Source organism: Grampus griseus, assembly GCF_964374135.1.
Source record: "Grampus griseus genome assembly, chromosome: 5".
Classification (NCBI taxonomy): Eukaryota; Metazoa; Chordata; class Mammalia; order Artiodactyla; family Delphinidae; genus Grampus; species Grampus griseus.
The window spans coordinates 116,117,836-116,134,477 of NC_138998.1; the positions used below are offsets into that span (position 1 = coordinate 116,117,836).

At 33.9% G+C, this 16,642-nt stretch overlaps 1 protein-coding gene across 3 annotated transcripts in view; it reads left to right on the forward strand.

The window, feature by feature from the left end:
• USP25 (ubiquitin specific peptidase 25) overlaps window positions 1-16,642 on the forward strand; it is a 138,429-nt gene that overhangs the window by 101,955 nt on the left and 19,832 nt on the right. For 2 of the 3 annotated variants that reach the window (XM_082654330.1, XM_082654331.1), the window contains 3 exons: window positions 2,811-2,950; window positions 8,193-8,306; window positions 10,503-10,598. In XM_082654330.1, the coding sequence (XP_082510456.1) occupies window positions 2,811-2,950; window positions 8,193-8,306; window positions 10,503-10,598 (350 nt within the window). The remainder of the gene's footprint in view (window positions 1-2,810; window positions 2,951-8,192; window positions 8,307-10,502; window positions 10,599-16,642) is intronic. The other variant, XM_082654332.1, reaches the window with a different exon arrangement.

Below are 16,642 nucleotides of genomic sequence, written 5' to 3' on the forward strand. Positions count from 1 at the left end.
GGGGACCTAAGGTGTATTTGACTGTGTCGATCAGATAAAATTACTTTTTCTCTTAAGGACTTAATTTACATACATTGTCCAGGTTTCCCTGGCTTAGACCAGTGTCACGCCAGATGGATTTCTTGGCCCTCATTGCATTACGCTCACATCCTATTATCAACTACTGATGTTTTATCTATTACAGTGAGAAGAGACAAAGAGGGAAAACACAAGTAATGAAAGCTTTATCAACAAGAAGTCTCTCTCTGTTAATCCCTAGAGCAGCTGACTTAATTCACTTACGAAAGCTTCCAGAAGCAGAAGACTTGCTAAGCTGGAGTTGTAGTGGTTAAGATTTTCTTAACCTTGTCTATCATACAGGGACACTGAAAAGAACATTGCAGTCCAAAGTCAGGAAATACAGAAATGAAGACATTTAACTTTTTTAAACTTCTTTACCTATCACACACATTGTAAGCATTTCTTCCTTTAGTTTTCCTTGTCATAGTGTATTTCACTCCCATTATCCTAATCACTCATACCCAAAATTTAAGTCATCTTCACATCAGTCTCCAAACCTTTATGTCTAAAATGCATCTTGAATCTAACCAATTCTCTCTTTCTTGCTGTCTCTGTTATCCAAAAGAATAGTCGTTTCTTGCTCGTATTGCTGTAGTACCTTTTAGTACTTTCATTGACTTCTAGTTTTACTTTCCTCTCTAATCTGTTCTTTGCAGTGTGGTCAGAATAATGTTCTTTAAACTTGACATGTTGCCATTGTATTTAAAATGTTTATTCACTTGCTTTGCCCTTCAAAACTTCTGTGACTCAAAGGCCTCCGTTTTGTCCCTATCTGCATCATCTCTTGCCACCTCTCCCCTCTTGTTATACTGTAGTCCAGCCACACTAGATGCCTTTTGGACTGAGCTTATGCTCATTTCATGGGCTGTTCATTCTTCCATTTTCAAACCTAATCCATTTAACTTCAGCTAAAAAGTCAGTTTATCTCATATCCCATAACCTAAATTACCGTTGCCCCATTTTATTCCTATAATGTATTATTATGATATTGTCACAATTCACATGTGTGATTCTTTGGTTAGTAACTTTCTCCATAGTTGACTATAAATTCCATGGGGGTAGGGACTGGCTGCTTTGTTCACACTCAGAGTCCCAGTGCCTAGCCTAGAGCCAGGCACATAGTTAGACACTTAATTAGAATTCATTGGATAAATGAATGCTCGTGCATCTATGTTGAAATTACATTATTTCTTTTTGAATAATATTTCACTTTGAGAAAAGTTTTAAATTAGTAAAATATTGGAAAGGTTGACAGTAATCCTGTCGTGTCCCACCAATTGATTGAGCAAGGACTCATCCTATCCCAGTAACGCTGTAGAATATTTTAGTGTACTTTCTTATTTCTTTTTATCCATTCATTAGCTTATTAATTCATTTGTTCCATTAAGTTATTGTGTGCTTATTATATGCTAGGTATTGAAGAAATAGCAATACAAAAGGGAGATAGCATCACTGCTCTTTGGATTCTTACAGTCTAGCAGGGGATATGGGCTTGAAACAAATACTTAACAAAAATAATGAAGTTATAATTGTGTGGTAAGTGCTATTAAAAAGAAAGTATACGTTTACTCTAGAGCAGTTATTCTCACCTGAGAGTGATTTTGTCCCTCAGACGGCGTTTGACAATACTGGAGACATTTCTGGTTGTCACACCTGCGGAGACAGTACAACTGGCATCTAGTGGGTAGATGCCTGGGTACACAGGACAATCCTCCACACCAAAGAATCATCTGAACCAAAATGTCAGTAGTGTTGAGGAGGAGCAACCCGGCTTTAGAAATGGGGTTATCAGGAATACTTCCATAAGGAAGTGATATTCAAACAAAAGGATATATAGAAGTTATTAGATGGTGGGGGGGGGATGAGAATTGGTGAACACACAGGCAAAGGGAAGAAAATGAGGAAAGATACAAAAGTTGGAAGGTAAACCTCTTCTCTGATGTATTAGATAAGCTGAAAAAAGTCTGGTATGTGTTCCTTTTTGAGTAAAGGGCAAAGGACACCTGGCGATGTTGGAGAGATAGGCAGAGACCCATTTATATAACGCCTTGTAGGTCGTATAAGGATTTTGGGGTAGTCTGTTAAATACCCAGTGGACATTCAGAGTACATTGTTGCATCTGTGGGTTTCGAACTCAGAACATAGGCAGTAGATATAACTTTAGGAGTTCTTCACAGAAGTAGTATTTGAAGTCTTGAATTTATATTGGTACCAGTTTGGCAAGTTTTAATTGTTTTTCTCTGACAACACTCAGCTACCAGGAACAGGTTCAGAAAAGATAGAAGGTTGGGTTCGTTCAGGGTTAGGATTTTGTTAGGTAAGTATGAAAAAGGATACTGTGTCCAGAAAAACAGCTACTGTGCTGTCTACAGAAACTCAGACCAGGATTGTTGTACAAACCACCCCCCCACCTCTTTTTTTTTTCTTTTTTTTTTTTTGGTAGAATGCTCATGATTTTCCAAAGTTAGACTTTGATACTTATCATGACAAAGAAATTTACTATGAATTTCTTAGCATAAACTATAATGAGTGCTTTCTTTAGTAATTATTTGACTACTCTGAGATCTGATTCTTTCTTTTGGTAAATTCTGGGGGAAGTGCTGTATACTGAAGCATGTATTACTTTAAATTGAGTAAGTAAAGTAAAATTAATTATTGTATAACTTCAAATGAGAAATAAATTACAGGTATATCTTAGTATAGACTCACTGATTTATATTAGATATACAATTGATTCTTTTCTCATGAAGCACAAGCAGGAGAACCAGAATATCTAGAGCAGCCATCAAGAAGTGATTTCTCAAAGCACTTGAAAGAAGAAACTATTCGAATAATTACCAAGGCATCACATGAGCATGAAGATAAAAGTCCTGAAACAGTTTTACAGTCGGTAAGAATTTTTCTTTTAGCTCTCTGAACATACCCATCAATGTTCACGAGGTTTCCTAGCAGTATAAGGAGAATGACCTGTCTGGGAGTCAGGAGAGACCAGGCCAAAGGACGGCTTCGCTTGAACATGATGAATGATTGTAGGTGTCACCTAACTGCCAGGCTGTAATTTCCTCAGCTGTAATTTTTAAAATGCTTCTTTTTAAAAAAAAAGTTTCTATCTTCCTGTTAGAGAATTATGAAAAATTATAATCATAGACTAAACTAGTCATTTGATTTGGAACTTAAAAAAGAGAAGTACAAAATTTAGCATTATTTTTCTTTTCTTTCAACCCCTCCTCCCATCTTTAGTCTTACTACATTGGAATAGTTGGTAATATAAGGTATAAATTTCATTGTTTCATGGACTGTGTTTAACAAAATACTAGATAGTCTAGGTTAGAGTATTATTAGTAGAATAAATATGATATTATAAAACACTTTATGCATATTTCGTGTCCTGTATAAAATTGTCATTATAAGCCTCCTTTATTGTTAATTTTCAAGTATTCAAGTGTGTCTTTTTATAACAGTAAGTTGAGCACATTGGTATTGCATTACGTTTCAATGAATATGATATTCTGAGAGATGTTGTTTCAAGAGTTTCATACTACAAAACTATTCAGTTGCTATAGTCATTTATTTTTTATTTTATTAGTGAGCACAAGCAACTCTAATACAAGTTTCGTGATAGCTAATTTTAGGATTTGAAGATTCCACTCCTAGAGTGCTAAAGCGAACAGGGCATGTAATTTTTCAACACATAATTTTCCACTGAGTGAACTTAATCTCAACAATAGCCTGCTAATTACAGTGATGTCTTTAATATGATAAGATCTTGATTAACCAAAATGTTCAATTAATATTCTGTTAATTATGTTTTGATGAACAAAGTAATCAGAAATTATTTTTTAATTTAATTTCCTTTTTGAAAAAGTTTGATTATATATCATCTTACCATTAAAAAACGTATTAATATAGATTTTTTTTTGATCATTTCGAATTTTGCAAATGTCCCTGGAGACTAAAAAACTTGAGATGAGGAACTGCTAACTCTAAAGCACTTCCTGAAAAATGCTTCTTTTAATAGATCTGGGATTTCTACTTCTTGGGGGATGGTAGAAGAAACCCTAGGGAGGGAGAAAAAACACAGGAGTAGGTAACAAGGGAGAAACATTTTTGCCTGATATAAAAAAAATAATTTGCCAGGGCTTTTGCTAATTAAGATTTTTATTTGTTAGAGCCTACATTATGGTTAATAAGTATCATTCTTTTAACTGGTATCAGAAAGCTGGAAGCATTAATTAGCTTAATGTAGAATCATGATTTTTTTTTTTTTTTTAGTTCGGCTAATCGTGTAATTTAAATTTGTAGAAATCAGCACTTAAATTTTGATTGATTAGTTTATTCATATGGATATCATCTTATACGCTAGCAATCTGCTGCTTCACCTTTACTTGAAAAAAGATGGCATTGAGGGAATATGATAGCTAGCATAAATATTTTTCTATCTGGCATATCTTCTGGAGTAGCACCAATAGTTGGCCACATTGTCTGTATAAATTCTGCAGCATATCTGAGAATATATTAATCATGACTGTCTGACCAGTGGTTCCTGGTCTCATGGTCAGTTGCTTAGGATCATGGTAACCACCTACTGGGTTTTCTCATTTAAAGGTATACATTAGAAACTAAATTTCAGAGTCTTTAGATTTGGGGATTAAATAGTCCTGGGTTTTTGAATATTAATTTTACTTCTTGCTAGCTATGCAAACTTGAATAAGTTGCTTAATTTTTCTAAACCTTAGTTTTCTTTTATATAGAATGGAGGTGATTGTCGGATGAATTAAGATCATTTTTTTAAGTGCCTAGCATGTAGTGTAGGCCCTAAGTCTCTCTTTATTTCCTTCTGTTACTTAAATCCTAAACATTTCACAAATACACAATAAAGTTCCAACCTTAGTAGAAGAAGAATTTCCTGGAAAGCTTAGAATCACAGAAACCATAGAGAGATACTCTCCAGATGTTTAGACAGCTTGCTTTTTAGAAGAATGTCTTTCATTTTAAGTGAAATATTTTAGAAAATTTAAAAATTCAAAAAAGTAGACTCTAAGAAAGAATCATGCATATTTCCACTACCCAAAGTTAATCACTTAATAAGTTGGTATGTTTTCTTTCATTCTTATATACAGATTTGGGATTTATTTTTGTAATTGAGTTACTACTGTATATAAAATTTTATATCTTAACTTTTCTTCTTTTAATCACTGAACATAACCGTTTCCCCATGTTACAAACTAAAAAACATTTAATGGTTGAATAGTATTCCATTAAGTGATTAAATTCTTACTTACTTACTCATTCCCCCTTATATATTGATTTCTACTTTTACATTATTATAAATAGGCTGTTAAAAATGAAACTTTTTCCATATTTCTGGTTATTTCTTTAGACTAGATTCCCCATAAGTTAGTAGGTTAAAATGGTATGAGCATATTAAGGGAGCCAAAGGGGTTGAAGATATATAGCTTTCTAATCACCCTTTTATGGGACCACTTTTTTAAAAAATCATGTATTTAATAGATTCAGGCAATTAATAAAAATCTTTGTGTTCTAATTATTTTTACAACTTATTAACTGAGGAACTTATCTTTAATCTCTTTCAAGTTCAGCCTTTGTTAAGGTGTTCATATGGGACCTGACAGTAAAAGGAAAAGATAAATGTACTTCAGTGAACCCTAAAATTCTTTATATGAAAATTTTTTATGGTACTTTAGGATATCTAAACTTGATGGACACAAAATAACTACATACGCCCAAAATTTCTTCCCTTTTTCAACTTTCACCCAAATAATTAATTAGTGTTATTGCTGTTGAAACTCTTCTGTGGCAACTGGAAAGGATTATAGAACATTTATTTTTCCTAAGTGCAGTTATTTTTCAAAGGAAACATGTCATTTTTTAAGGATAAGTATTCTAAGGAATACATTTTCTGGTTGCTACTTGCCTTAAATTTGTATTTTTTCTTCTTAATATAGTATTGTTTCGGGTTGGTTTGCTTATGAGAAATTTTTCACCAAAAGTTAAGACAAATTTCTTAGTTTACCTGCTTATAGTTCACTCTTGTGAATGGAGACGTAGGACAATTCTTCCTCTCTCAAATGCTGGAAGGATTAAAAATCCTTAATTAAATGTCATAGACCAAGCTTATCTCTGTAAGTAGTAATATTGGGTTAGGATTATTCCGGTATAAGCAATTTCAAGAAGCATAATAGTATAATATTTGTAATACCTATCATTTATAGAACAACAATTAATGTGTCAGGTTTTGGGTTAGCTGAATATTAGCTCTCAAGATCATGACAACCATGCAGGTTGGTTGGTTCCTATTGAAAAATTGAGGACTCAAGCAGAACGAGGAAAGCTTTTCTGAAAATGTTATGGTTAAAAATAACATTTCTTTTAAAGGAAGCAATGCCGGTCTTGGCCATTATTCTTGTTTTATTGTTCAGTTAAACTTCTTCTGCATATGTACTTCGGAATATTCAGAAAATCTTCACATCACTAAAATTTACCTGTATTTTAAACTGCAGTAAAACCACTCTGTTTTTATTAAAATTTTCTGTTTATTTGATGTCAAAAGTAAAGTTCATCTTTGCTTAGGGAAATTTTTATGGTGCAATTTTTTTTTTTTTTTTTTTTTTTTTTTTTTTGCGGTACGCGGGCCTCTCACTGTTGTGGCCTCTTCCGTTGCGGAGCACAGGCTCCGGACGCGCAGGCTCAGCGGCCGTGGCTCACGGGCCCAGCCGCTCCGCGGCACGTGGGATCCTCCCAGACCGGGGCACGAACCCGCGTCCCCTGCATCGGCAGGCGGACTCTCAACCACTGCGCCACCAGGGAAGCCCTATGGTGCAATTTGAAATTACTTAAGCAAGCTGCTTTCAGGCACCTTAAGTACTTCTGAAATTTGTAGGTGAATAGTGAATATGCTAGTTATAAATCCATTCAATAAAGTAAGATCCTTGTGAAATCTGAACAGTGTTTTGAATGAACCATATTAGTGTCTTTTTTTTGCGGTACGCAGGCCTCTCACTGTTGTGGCCCCTCCCGTTGAGGAGCACAGGCTCCAGACACGCAGGCTCAGAGGCCATGGCTCACAGGCCCAGCCGCTCCGTGGCATGTGGGATCTTCCCAGACCAGGGCATGAACCCGTGTGCCCTGCATCGGCGGGCGGACTCTCAACCACTGCGCCACCAGGGAAGCCCCATATTAGTGTCTTTGAGTGGACTTTCTGGATTTCACACTGGCTTCCACTCCATTAGTTTGGGTTAGTGAAATTCTTAGAATTTGTTAACAAAGAAAAGAAGAAGAATCTGAGTTTTTAAAAATGGATATCACTTTCTAGCAGCTTTCCCCAAAACAAGAATTCACTGGACACTCATGATGTAAATATATTGTACTAGGTCTCATAGGCTGCGACCGAGTGGGTTTAAACACAGTAGAGTGTGGATATTAAGTAGCTATACAATCGATTATTAGAAAGGATAGAAAGGTAAAATCATAAGAAAGAAAACTTACAGACTCTCCTGGATTCAGAGGAGGTCATATCTTATTTTGATGGAGATCTCTAGAAAGGCCTTGTGGAGTTATTAGAATTTAAAAAAGTAAATAAGGGCTTCCCTGGTGGCGCAGTGGTTGAGAGTCCACCTGCCAATGCAGGGGACACGGGTTCATGTCCCGGTCCGGGAAGATCCCACATGCCGCGGAGCGGCTGGGCCCGTGAGCCATGGCCGCTGAGCTGCACGTCCGGAGCCTGTGCTCCACAACGGGAGAGGCCACAAAAGTGAGAGGCCCGCGTACAGGAAAAAAAATAATATTAAAAAATAAAAAAGTAAATAAAACTTTCACCTGTAGAGACAGCAGTAGGAAATACAACTTCAGTATTAACTATTTTTAAGAATTTGAAGATGCTTTGTGGGAAAAAAAATTAAAATTTAATTTAGTGTTTGAGATGCAAAGTGAAAGCTGGAAATCTTGTATTATTACCTGATTAATGCATTTGCTTTAGTGTTCAGTTTTAGATGTTTTCATTTCATGCTAAAAAAATGCAGGTATTTTTAAAAGGATCAAGAGTCTATGCACTTAAACTGAGTGCTTCCATTGTGCTCTTTTCTAATGTTCACACTAATGATTTTCTTCTGCAGAAACCTGAAAATACCACAAGCCAACCACCTTCTAACCAGCAAGTTGTAGAGGTGGCGATTCCTCATGTAGGGAAATTTATGATTGAGTCAAAGGAGGGGGGTTATGATGACGAGGTACCTTTATTATAGCCCTCTGCACTGTTTCCACTTGTTTTTTGCTATTTAATGCAAGCACTTTGGGCATGCCTGCACCCTTACATTGTCTGTTGCTGCATAACATACAGCTTTGCCACCCACAGTCTGAAATTACCTTACCAATTGCTGACAGTACTTCGAATTTCAAATGAAGATTTAAGTAGAAAGCTTATGGATTTGTCAAAAGAATAATTTTATGTTGCTAGAGTTAATTCTTTTGTGCAGACATAGGATTTGTTTACTCTAGGGTTGATAGGTTTTGATAAGGTTTGTTTAAATAGCAGAAATTTTGAGCACTTAAAAATATTTTCCTTTCCTACTTTCCTTGAATTATGGATTATAATACTTTGCCACTATTTCCTACCAGAAGATCCTACAATCTGATTAGATATAGATTAGATACAGATTAGTGTATAGATAACTGTTTTGTTCTTTTTTCTTCTGCACCCTCTGTGTGACTGAATTGAATGATTCATCAACATAGTCGAATGCCTACCAGTGTTGTATACACTGGGCACCTCCATCTTATCTCTTCTTACTGCCCCACTGTTAATTCTCATCTACTTAGTTTTCTAACAGTATGGAGGCATTTTTGTTTCCCATGATATGGTTCTTGGGAATCCAGATGAAAATTGCTGTTGTCCTGATCCCATCAGATATTTTTTCCCCTTTACCACGTTTTTCTTTACACTGTTCAGTTTTGATCTTTTCTGTATTTGAGAGGGGGCCAGTAAAGCTGTTTCTGAATAGTAACAACAGAAAAGACAGACCCTGGATTCTATCATTTGTTAGTTTTTACTGGCATGGATGAGAATTGAATGTATATTGAATAGTTTTTTCCAAGTAATGTTTTTTTCAGACTTACTTCAAGGTTATGATTAAACTCTTATATGAGTTAATCAGCAAAATCAGACGTGTCATAAAGACATTACTATTACTGTGCTACTGTAAGAAAGCATGGGCCGTAAAGAGAATAAGAAGCAGGTTTGTGAGTCAGGAACTGGCCAGAAGGATTTTCTGAAGCAGTTAATGTTAGGTATATTGCAACTGTCAGTGTGTACTCCAAAATAAATACTATGGGTAATAGGTTCAGTGAATCAGAGGTAATGGATGCAGTCTCTTTATTGCTCTAATATGATAGCTTCTTAGTGTCTTGAGTTGTTTCACTTTGCAGATATTTTAAAATACAAACATTTAAGAATACAGTCATCCCTTGGTATCCGCGGTGGATTGGTTCCAGTACCCTCCCTGTCCCCAGCAGATAAGAAAGTCCACAGTTGCCCAAGTCCATTATACAAAATGGCATAGTACATAATAAACTATTATGAAGACAAAGAAATATTGAAATATTTAGTACTTAATAGCAGTACGTTTTTCTGTTTAACTGTTACCATGTTGGTGCTTGCAGATTATGGAAACTGGCATGTTTTTAGTAAAAATGTTAATTTGTTGATCAAGCATCTTAGTGCTTGTTTTAGGGTGAGCCTTCTGGCATTTAAAAAAGTAGAATTGTGATTAATCATTTAACACTACCTTTTGTGCAAGTGCTTATGCTCTTGGCAGAGTTTTTTTTGTGTTTTGTGTATATGTTTTTTTTTAATTCGTTGGAGTGATAGTTTAACAGTGCATGTGCCTTGTAACTTTTAAAAAGAAGTCATATGGGTACAGGGCTGCTGCTTAGATATTTAGACTGTATGGTTGTGCAGGCAGGGGTGCCAGGCCAACCGGCAGAAGTGGAGTTGGAATTGAGCTAATGCTCAGTTCCCCGAGCCTTAAAGAAGAGGCATCTTTTTTAATAAAAAAAGTGTTGCTTTTTCTAAATGGTTCTCTTAGAGAGCAGCACATTTTTCTAAATTGTCTGTCAAGAAGGGGGTGCCTTTTAAAAAAATTCTTCAGTTCAGACAGTATGCCTTTTTGCACTTCGCACAAAGGCACGATGTCAGCTAACTGTGGCCCTGTATGGAAGATTTCGAGATACTTATATGCATATCAGATCACATTTGCTACAAAAAAGTGCAACGTTTGATTTATAAATAGTGAAAAACAAAGGACTTTTAACATGCATGTAAAAACAAAGGACTTTTAACTTGCATGTAAAGGAATTATTTTGGTTTTTTGATTTTTTTTTTTTATGATAACCATTCAAAAGTTCTTACTTTAAATCCCTTGTGGCAGATCATGATGACACCGAACATGCAAGGTATTATCATGGCGATAGGTAAATCCCGGAATGTATATGACAGGTGTGGCCCTGAAGCAGGGTTCTTTAAGGTACAATGAACGTTTTCATTTTATTTATTTATTTTTTAAATAAACTTCTTAAAACGTTTTATTTCCTTGAATTAAATTTGTTTTCCTGTATACCTTCTCTCTTCCTATCCATGGCTAATCATGGCCACATAATGTTCTAGGGGTTTTTTTTATGCATGAATCTAAGACTGATTATTCTTTTTAAAGTCAGATAATTAAACAAAAACAAAGCAATTTACCTGAGCTATCCTAATAGTACACCTCTGATTTGTTAGCAGAAATTTATTGTATTTGAAGCAAATAAAGGGTATTGATGGGCAAAAATAGGAACTGAGTAAATACTTCTGGTAATAGTTTATTTTCTCCTCTGGTAATATTGTTAGTCAAAATTATAATATTTTTCTTTACTTTTATTATCATTTCATACTAAATTGATTTCTTCATTTAGTTGTTTCTAAAATGATTCATTCATTTATTATCTTATATTTCTTGTTTTCTCCATAATTAATTTTAATATCCTTGTCATTTCAAGACTTGAGGCCATCAAGCTGATGCATTATTCCATGACTAAATCTTTATTCCCTCTAATACCAGATCTAATGTTTTGATTACATTATTATTTGTTCTTATATATTTGAAAGATGAAAACACTGTGTTTCGTTTGTCACTTTCTTTAGGTTAACCAAAGCCAATTCAGGCCCCTTTTAGTGTTTGTTATTTAAAAAAAAAAAAAAACAGCTTTATTGAGGTATAGTTCACTTCAACAAAGCTACATGTTCCCTTTCTTGACATTTAAAATCTAAAATTTTCCCTTAATGTTCTATACCACCATTCACTGCAGTCTTTAAGAAACTGCTTATTTTCAGTGTTTCTTTTGGTATATAGTATAAACAAAGGCCTTGTGATTAGTAGCCTTATATCAATAAACACTTTTGAACTGGTTAGAATTAGAGTGACCAATCATCCTGGTATGCCTGGGACTGAAGGGTTTCCTGGGATATAGGACTTAGGTGCTAAACTGTTGAAGTTCTGGCAGGCTGGTCCCAAGATGAGTTGTTCACTCTGTTAAGATCCCATGAGAGAGGTTGAAAACTACTCTTATCAAAAAAAAAGAAAGAAAGAAAAGAAAAACAACTTTTATGTTTAAAAATTAATCCTTATTCCCAGGCAGTCTACATTTCTTTCTTAGAAAACACTAAATATGTGTGTTCAAAAGTTTTCTTCTGTTTCTTATGGAAGAGTTATCTGTCATTGATAGTACCATTGTCATCTTTGTCAAGTTGGGTATCTTTATCTATTTTCCAGTTGAACTGGAAACTTAACTTTTATTAAATTAATACCTGCATATATTTTAAAGAGCCAACTAATTGTACATACTACAAACAACAGTAGTCACATCATATCCCTCCCACCCCCAGCTCTGGTAACAGCTTTCAGTTATTTCATCAAATCCTTTTGGCATTAATTCTATATCTTTATGTAGAGTGCTTGTGATTTTGTGATTCTTAGTTTACACATTTCCTGTTGAATTCCCTACCATGGGACGTGAATGATGAGCCCTCTTTATTCTCCTGCCCCATATACACGCACCAGCACATACAGTTTTCATCCCTCCATCAACATACACACACACACGCAATATGTGTATAAGAATCTTGTCATTTGATTAATTCAGAATTCTCAGCTTGTATTATTATTTCTTGTGTGCTACTCAGGGTTGAACTAAGTCATACATATTATTACTTTTACTTCTTTTCCCTCATCTTTCGTTTTCCTTGGAATTGGTTGTTTTGTTTTTTATTTGCTTAGTTTTTTGCTCTGTTCTTTGTCAGCTTTATTTTCTTGTGGAATTCTATTCTGGAGCTTTATGACCTGCTGGAGTTTGCATTGGTTTTCCTTTATTCCTGGTATATAACTGATGTCTTGAGATCTCCTTTCATCATCACTTTGGGGATGCCCTTTGCATCTTATCCTTTGTGTATTTTCTATATCTCATATATTTGTCTTTTTAAATATACCCTCTGATTTTGAAGCAGCACAAAATCTCTGAAGTTTATATTTGTGTATATTTTCATCTATCTGTAATTGAGGAATACGTAGGTGAACATTATCAGTTTATAATTAATGTATACTTTTGGTATAGGTAAATGATTAGCATTTGGAAAGTTCTAGCTGATAATATAAAATTTGAGAAAATTTGTCATATAAATAACAAAAATAACGTATACAAATGCAATCATTCAGTAATATAGAGGTGTCTTAAGTAAAACTAATAACAACAGTCTGCTTCTGCCCTGTTGTAACCACTTCTAACATTTGTATAACCTTTCTGGTTTTTTCCTTTTGTTTTTAAAAACATGCATATATAGAGAAATTTTTTAACTTTTACTCTTCATATTATTTTGTAACTTATATCACTCAGAAATATATTGTGGGTATTCTTAAAGTTAAGACAATATATCTACCACATTATCTACACCACCTGCATTTAGTATTCTGTGGTATAGATGTACATATTACTCTCTCTGTGGATGTACGTCCTATATTTTTTCCCAGTCTGCCATTTCTGTTTGAATTTAGTTTATGGTACCTTTTTCCATAAAGAAGTTTTAAAAATACTGTGATATCTATACTGTCTTTCTTCTCCTTTCTGGATTCTGGAGTTTCACTGCTATACAAAAAGTCTTCTTCAACCTAAGTTATTATAAATATTCTGGAATATTTTCTTAAAACACTTTTCTTAATAAATTTTTATTTCATGAATTTAAAAATACCCTATTTACATTTAACTCAGTAGCATTTTATTTGGGCTTTCTGCCTTCTATATTAATAAAAAAATTGCTGTAAGTTTTTATTTGGGGGCTGTCTTCCTCAGGTTTGATGTCATGCTTATTAAGTTCATTTACTAAATTCATTTAGTAAATGGATTTGAGCTCTCCTGTTTTTCTTTAACTCTAGTGTAGTTTACATAGGAGTTAACTGTTCCATAAGAGTAAACTAGAACTCACTCGTAAAACCATATGAGCTTAGCCCCTTTTTTGGTTATAGGTCTTTTGACAGACTTTTGGTTCCTTTTACAGCAGTTGACCTTTTGATTGTTCCATATGTTCTTGGCAATTGACTCTAATCATTATCGACGTTCAGTATTTAAATCACAAAATATATACATAGCACAGAATCTAACATATGATTCCTTTTGTCTTCCTATGTTCCCTAAATCAGATATAATATAGTTTTAATTTTCTTCCTTTTTAATGCTTAGTTTATTAAAAGTTGAGGGAAAGAGTTTTGTTTTTTTTTTCTTCTATCCTGTCACATTACCCAAAAAAACTTTGTTGGGTTTATTTTATATTAGCTTTTTGGCTGTGAGAAGTTTTTCAACTCTGCATGTTTAAGTACTTCTGTATATGGATTTCCTTATGCATTATTATCAGAACAATTTTTAAAATGTTATGTATGTTTGCTAGTAGTAAAACCATGTGATGAAAAGGTTCTCTTTGTTACTGATAAAAAGATAAGTTGGGAAATGAAACTTACATCTAGCTGGGTAAGTGGATTTGCTAAGAATTAACTTTTAAATTAGGAAGGGTTACCAACCCAGTCAGTCACAGTTCCTATTTCAACCACAGGCCCTCCCACATGGGAGTCTGCCCCTGTACACAGAATATTAAAGAGTTAATAGGCAGGCAGATCTGGAAAAACAAATGAGAAAAGACATTTACCTAAGTCCTTTTCCCAAGTTGTGACTCTATTTATTAAGATTAGTTTTCACTGTTAACAGAAAGTCCCCAAATCATAGTGGCTTAAAGGCAGAAGTTTCTGTCATGTAAAAACAAAATCCAGGGAAAGTCAGTACAAGGCTACTGTGATGAGCAAAAAATAAAAGCCAGAAGGAAACAAAGGAATAATATTCTCAAAGTACTAGTTGCCTGTATGTATATGTACAGGGGTGGGAGTGGGAGGGTCACATCATAATTATAATCATGAGATTAGTATAACTTTTTTCATTTACTTTCAAAGACATTAAAATTTCTTTTTTGTACTTTTCTTTTTTTTTTTTGTCTGTACCTATTAAAGTGCCCTTAGGATTTTAATGAAGCAGTAACACTTCTATATTATGAAACTTTTTTTCCTTACTGGTTATTTCATTGCTTCATAACAATTGTTCCCAGTTGACATAACTTTATTAGTTTGTTTTTTACTTTAAAAATGCCTATTATCATTACCCCTCTGTTTATTCAGTAGTTATAAAAATATTTTTATTAAGATGTAAAACATGCTGAAAAGAACACAGTTCTTGAGTTTACAGCTCTGTGAATTATCACAGAGTGCACATATTCATGTAACTATCAACCAGGCCAAGAAATAGAACATTATAGTATTCCAGAAATTACCTTTGTTTCTTCTTTCTATGAACTACACTTTCCCCCTATCCAAAAGTAGATGTTATCTGAACTTCTAACAATGTAAGTTTTCTTGTTGAACTTTATATACCTAGAATCTTTTACTATAGGTACTTTTGTGTCTGGCTGCTTTTACTGAGGAACATGTTTGGAGCTTCATATATATTATTGGATATAGTTAGAATTTGTTCATTCTCTTATGGTATTCTGTTGTATGACTACACTATTTTTTTTCCATTCTGCTGATGGGCATATTCAAAAGGTATTACCTGCTTATATCAAGGTACTGTACTAAATCCAATGAATATAGCTGGGGAAATGATGGACTGAGTTCCTGCCTTAATGAAACTTATTTTCTAGGGGGAAGCAAACACTAATTAGAGTCATAATTAGTATGTTAAAGGAGCAGTTTGTGGAAAGAGACCTTATAATGGAAAAACAGAGCTGTTATCTAGAGGGCTTCTTAGAGAAAGCGATGTTTAAACTAATAAAATATACATATACCAAAACATAGAATGAAAACATTTCTCTCTCACTTTTTAATTTTCACTCCACAGTTAGCTTCTATTGATTATTTCTTGTATATGCTCTTAGGTAGATAAATGAGACTGATATTCAGTACTCATCTATACATTATAATTTAAATAAAAATAGAAGTATGCTCTATCTTTTCTTTTTCTAGTTTTTTTTTTTCATGTAATGTGGTGGATGATTATTCATGTCATGATTTGTAGATTTATTGTTTTTCATAAGTACATTTTATTTCTTGTTGAGCTTACCAAAATTTATTTAAACATTTTTTTAGAGCAGGGCATTCCAGTTTTTTCCTTGTTATGACAAACATGGATGGATCTAGTGATGGATCTGGCCACCATAAAGGCTGATGGGATTAGTATCTCAGAATTCTTACAGCTTATTCGTGGCCTAGGTTAGAAAGTTCTGTCCCAGGCGAGCTGTTACTAGCAAAGGCTCTATGTTCAGATGCCTGGGTTTAAATTCTAGCTTTATCACTTAATAATTGTGTGATCTTAGGCAATTTACTGACATTATCATGGCCATTGTTTTTTATTTATAAATGAGAAGTTATCTTGAGAATTAAATGAGATAATCCATGTAGACATCATTGGACAGTGTCTGTCACATAAAGTGTCAGTGTCACATAAAGAACACTCACAAATTGTAACTTTTATTAAATTCATCATTACCATTTTTGTTGCTGGTTTAGGTCATTTCCAGTATTTTTGTGAACATTCTTGTACATATATCATTTGAAAACTCTTGTGAACGTAGCGTAGTAGAATTTCCAATGTACTGTCATTGATGCTTAGCTGACAAAATGATATAAAAAGGGTAATCCCATTATTTTATGTATCTTTGATCTTTAGTTAGGCTAAGTATCTTTCTGTAAATTTTTTGGCAGTTGGTATTTCTTATGTTAACTGCCTGTCCATTTTTTGCACACTTTTTTTGTTTTTTTCTTTTCTTTAACTTAAAAGAGCATCTGATCTGCTAAGAATTTTGATTCATCTATAATTTGAAAATTGTATTTTGTGGTTTGTCATTTATCTTTAAATTTGTTTTTGGTGTCTTAACTGTACATGATGTTTTTAATCTTATAAAATATAGCAATATTTCCTTAATGGATTTGAGACTATATGATCA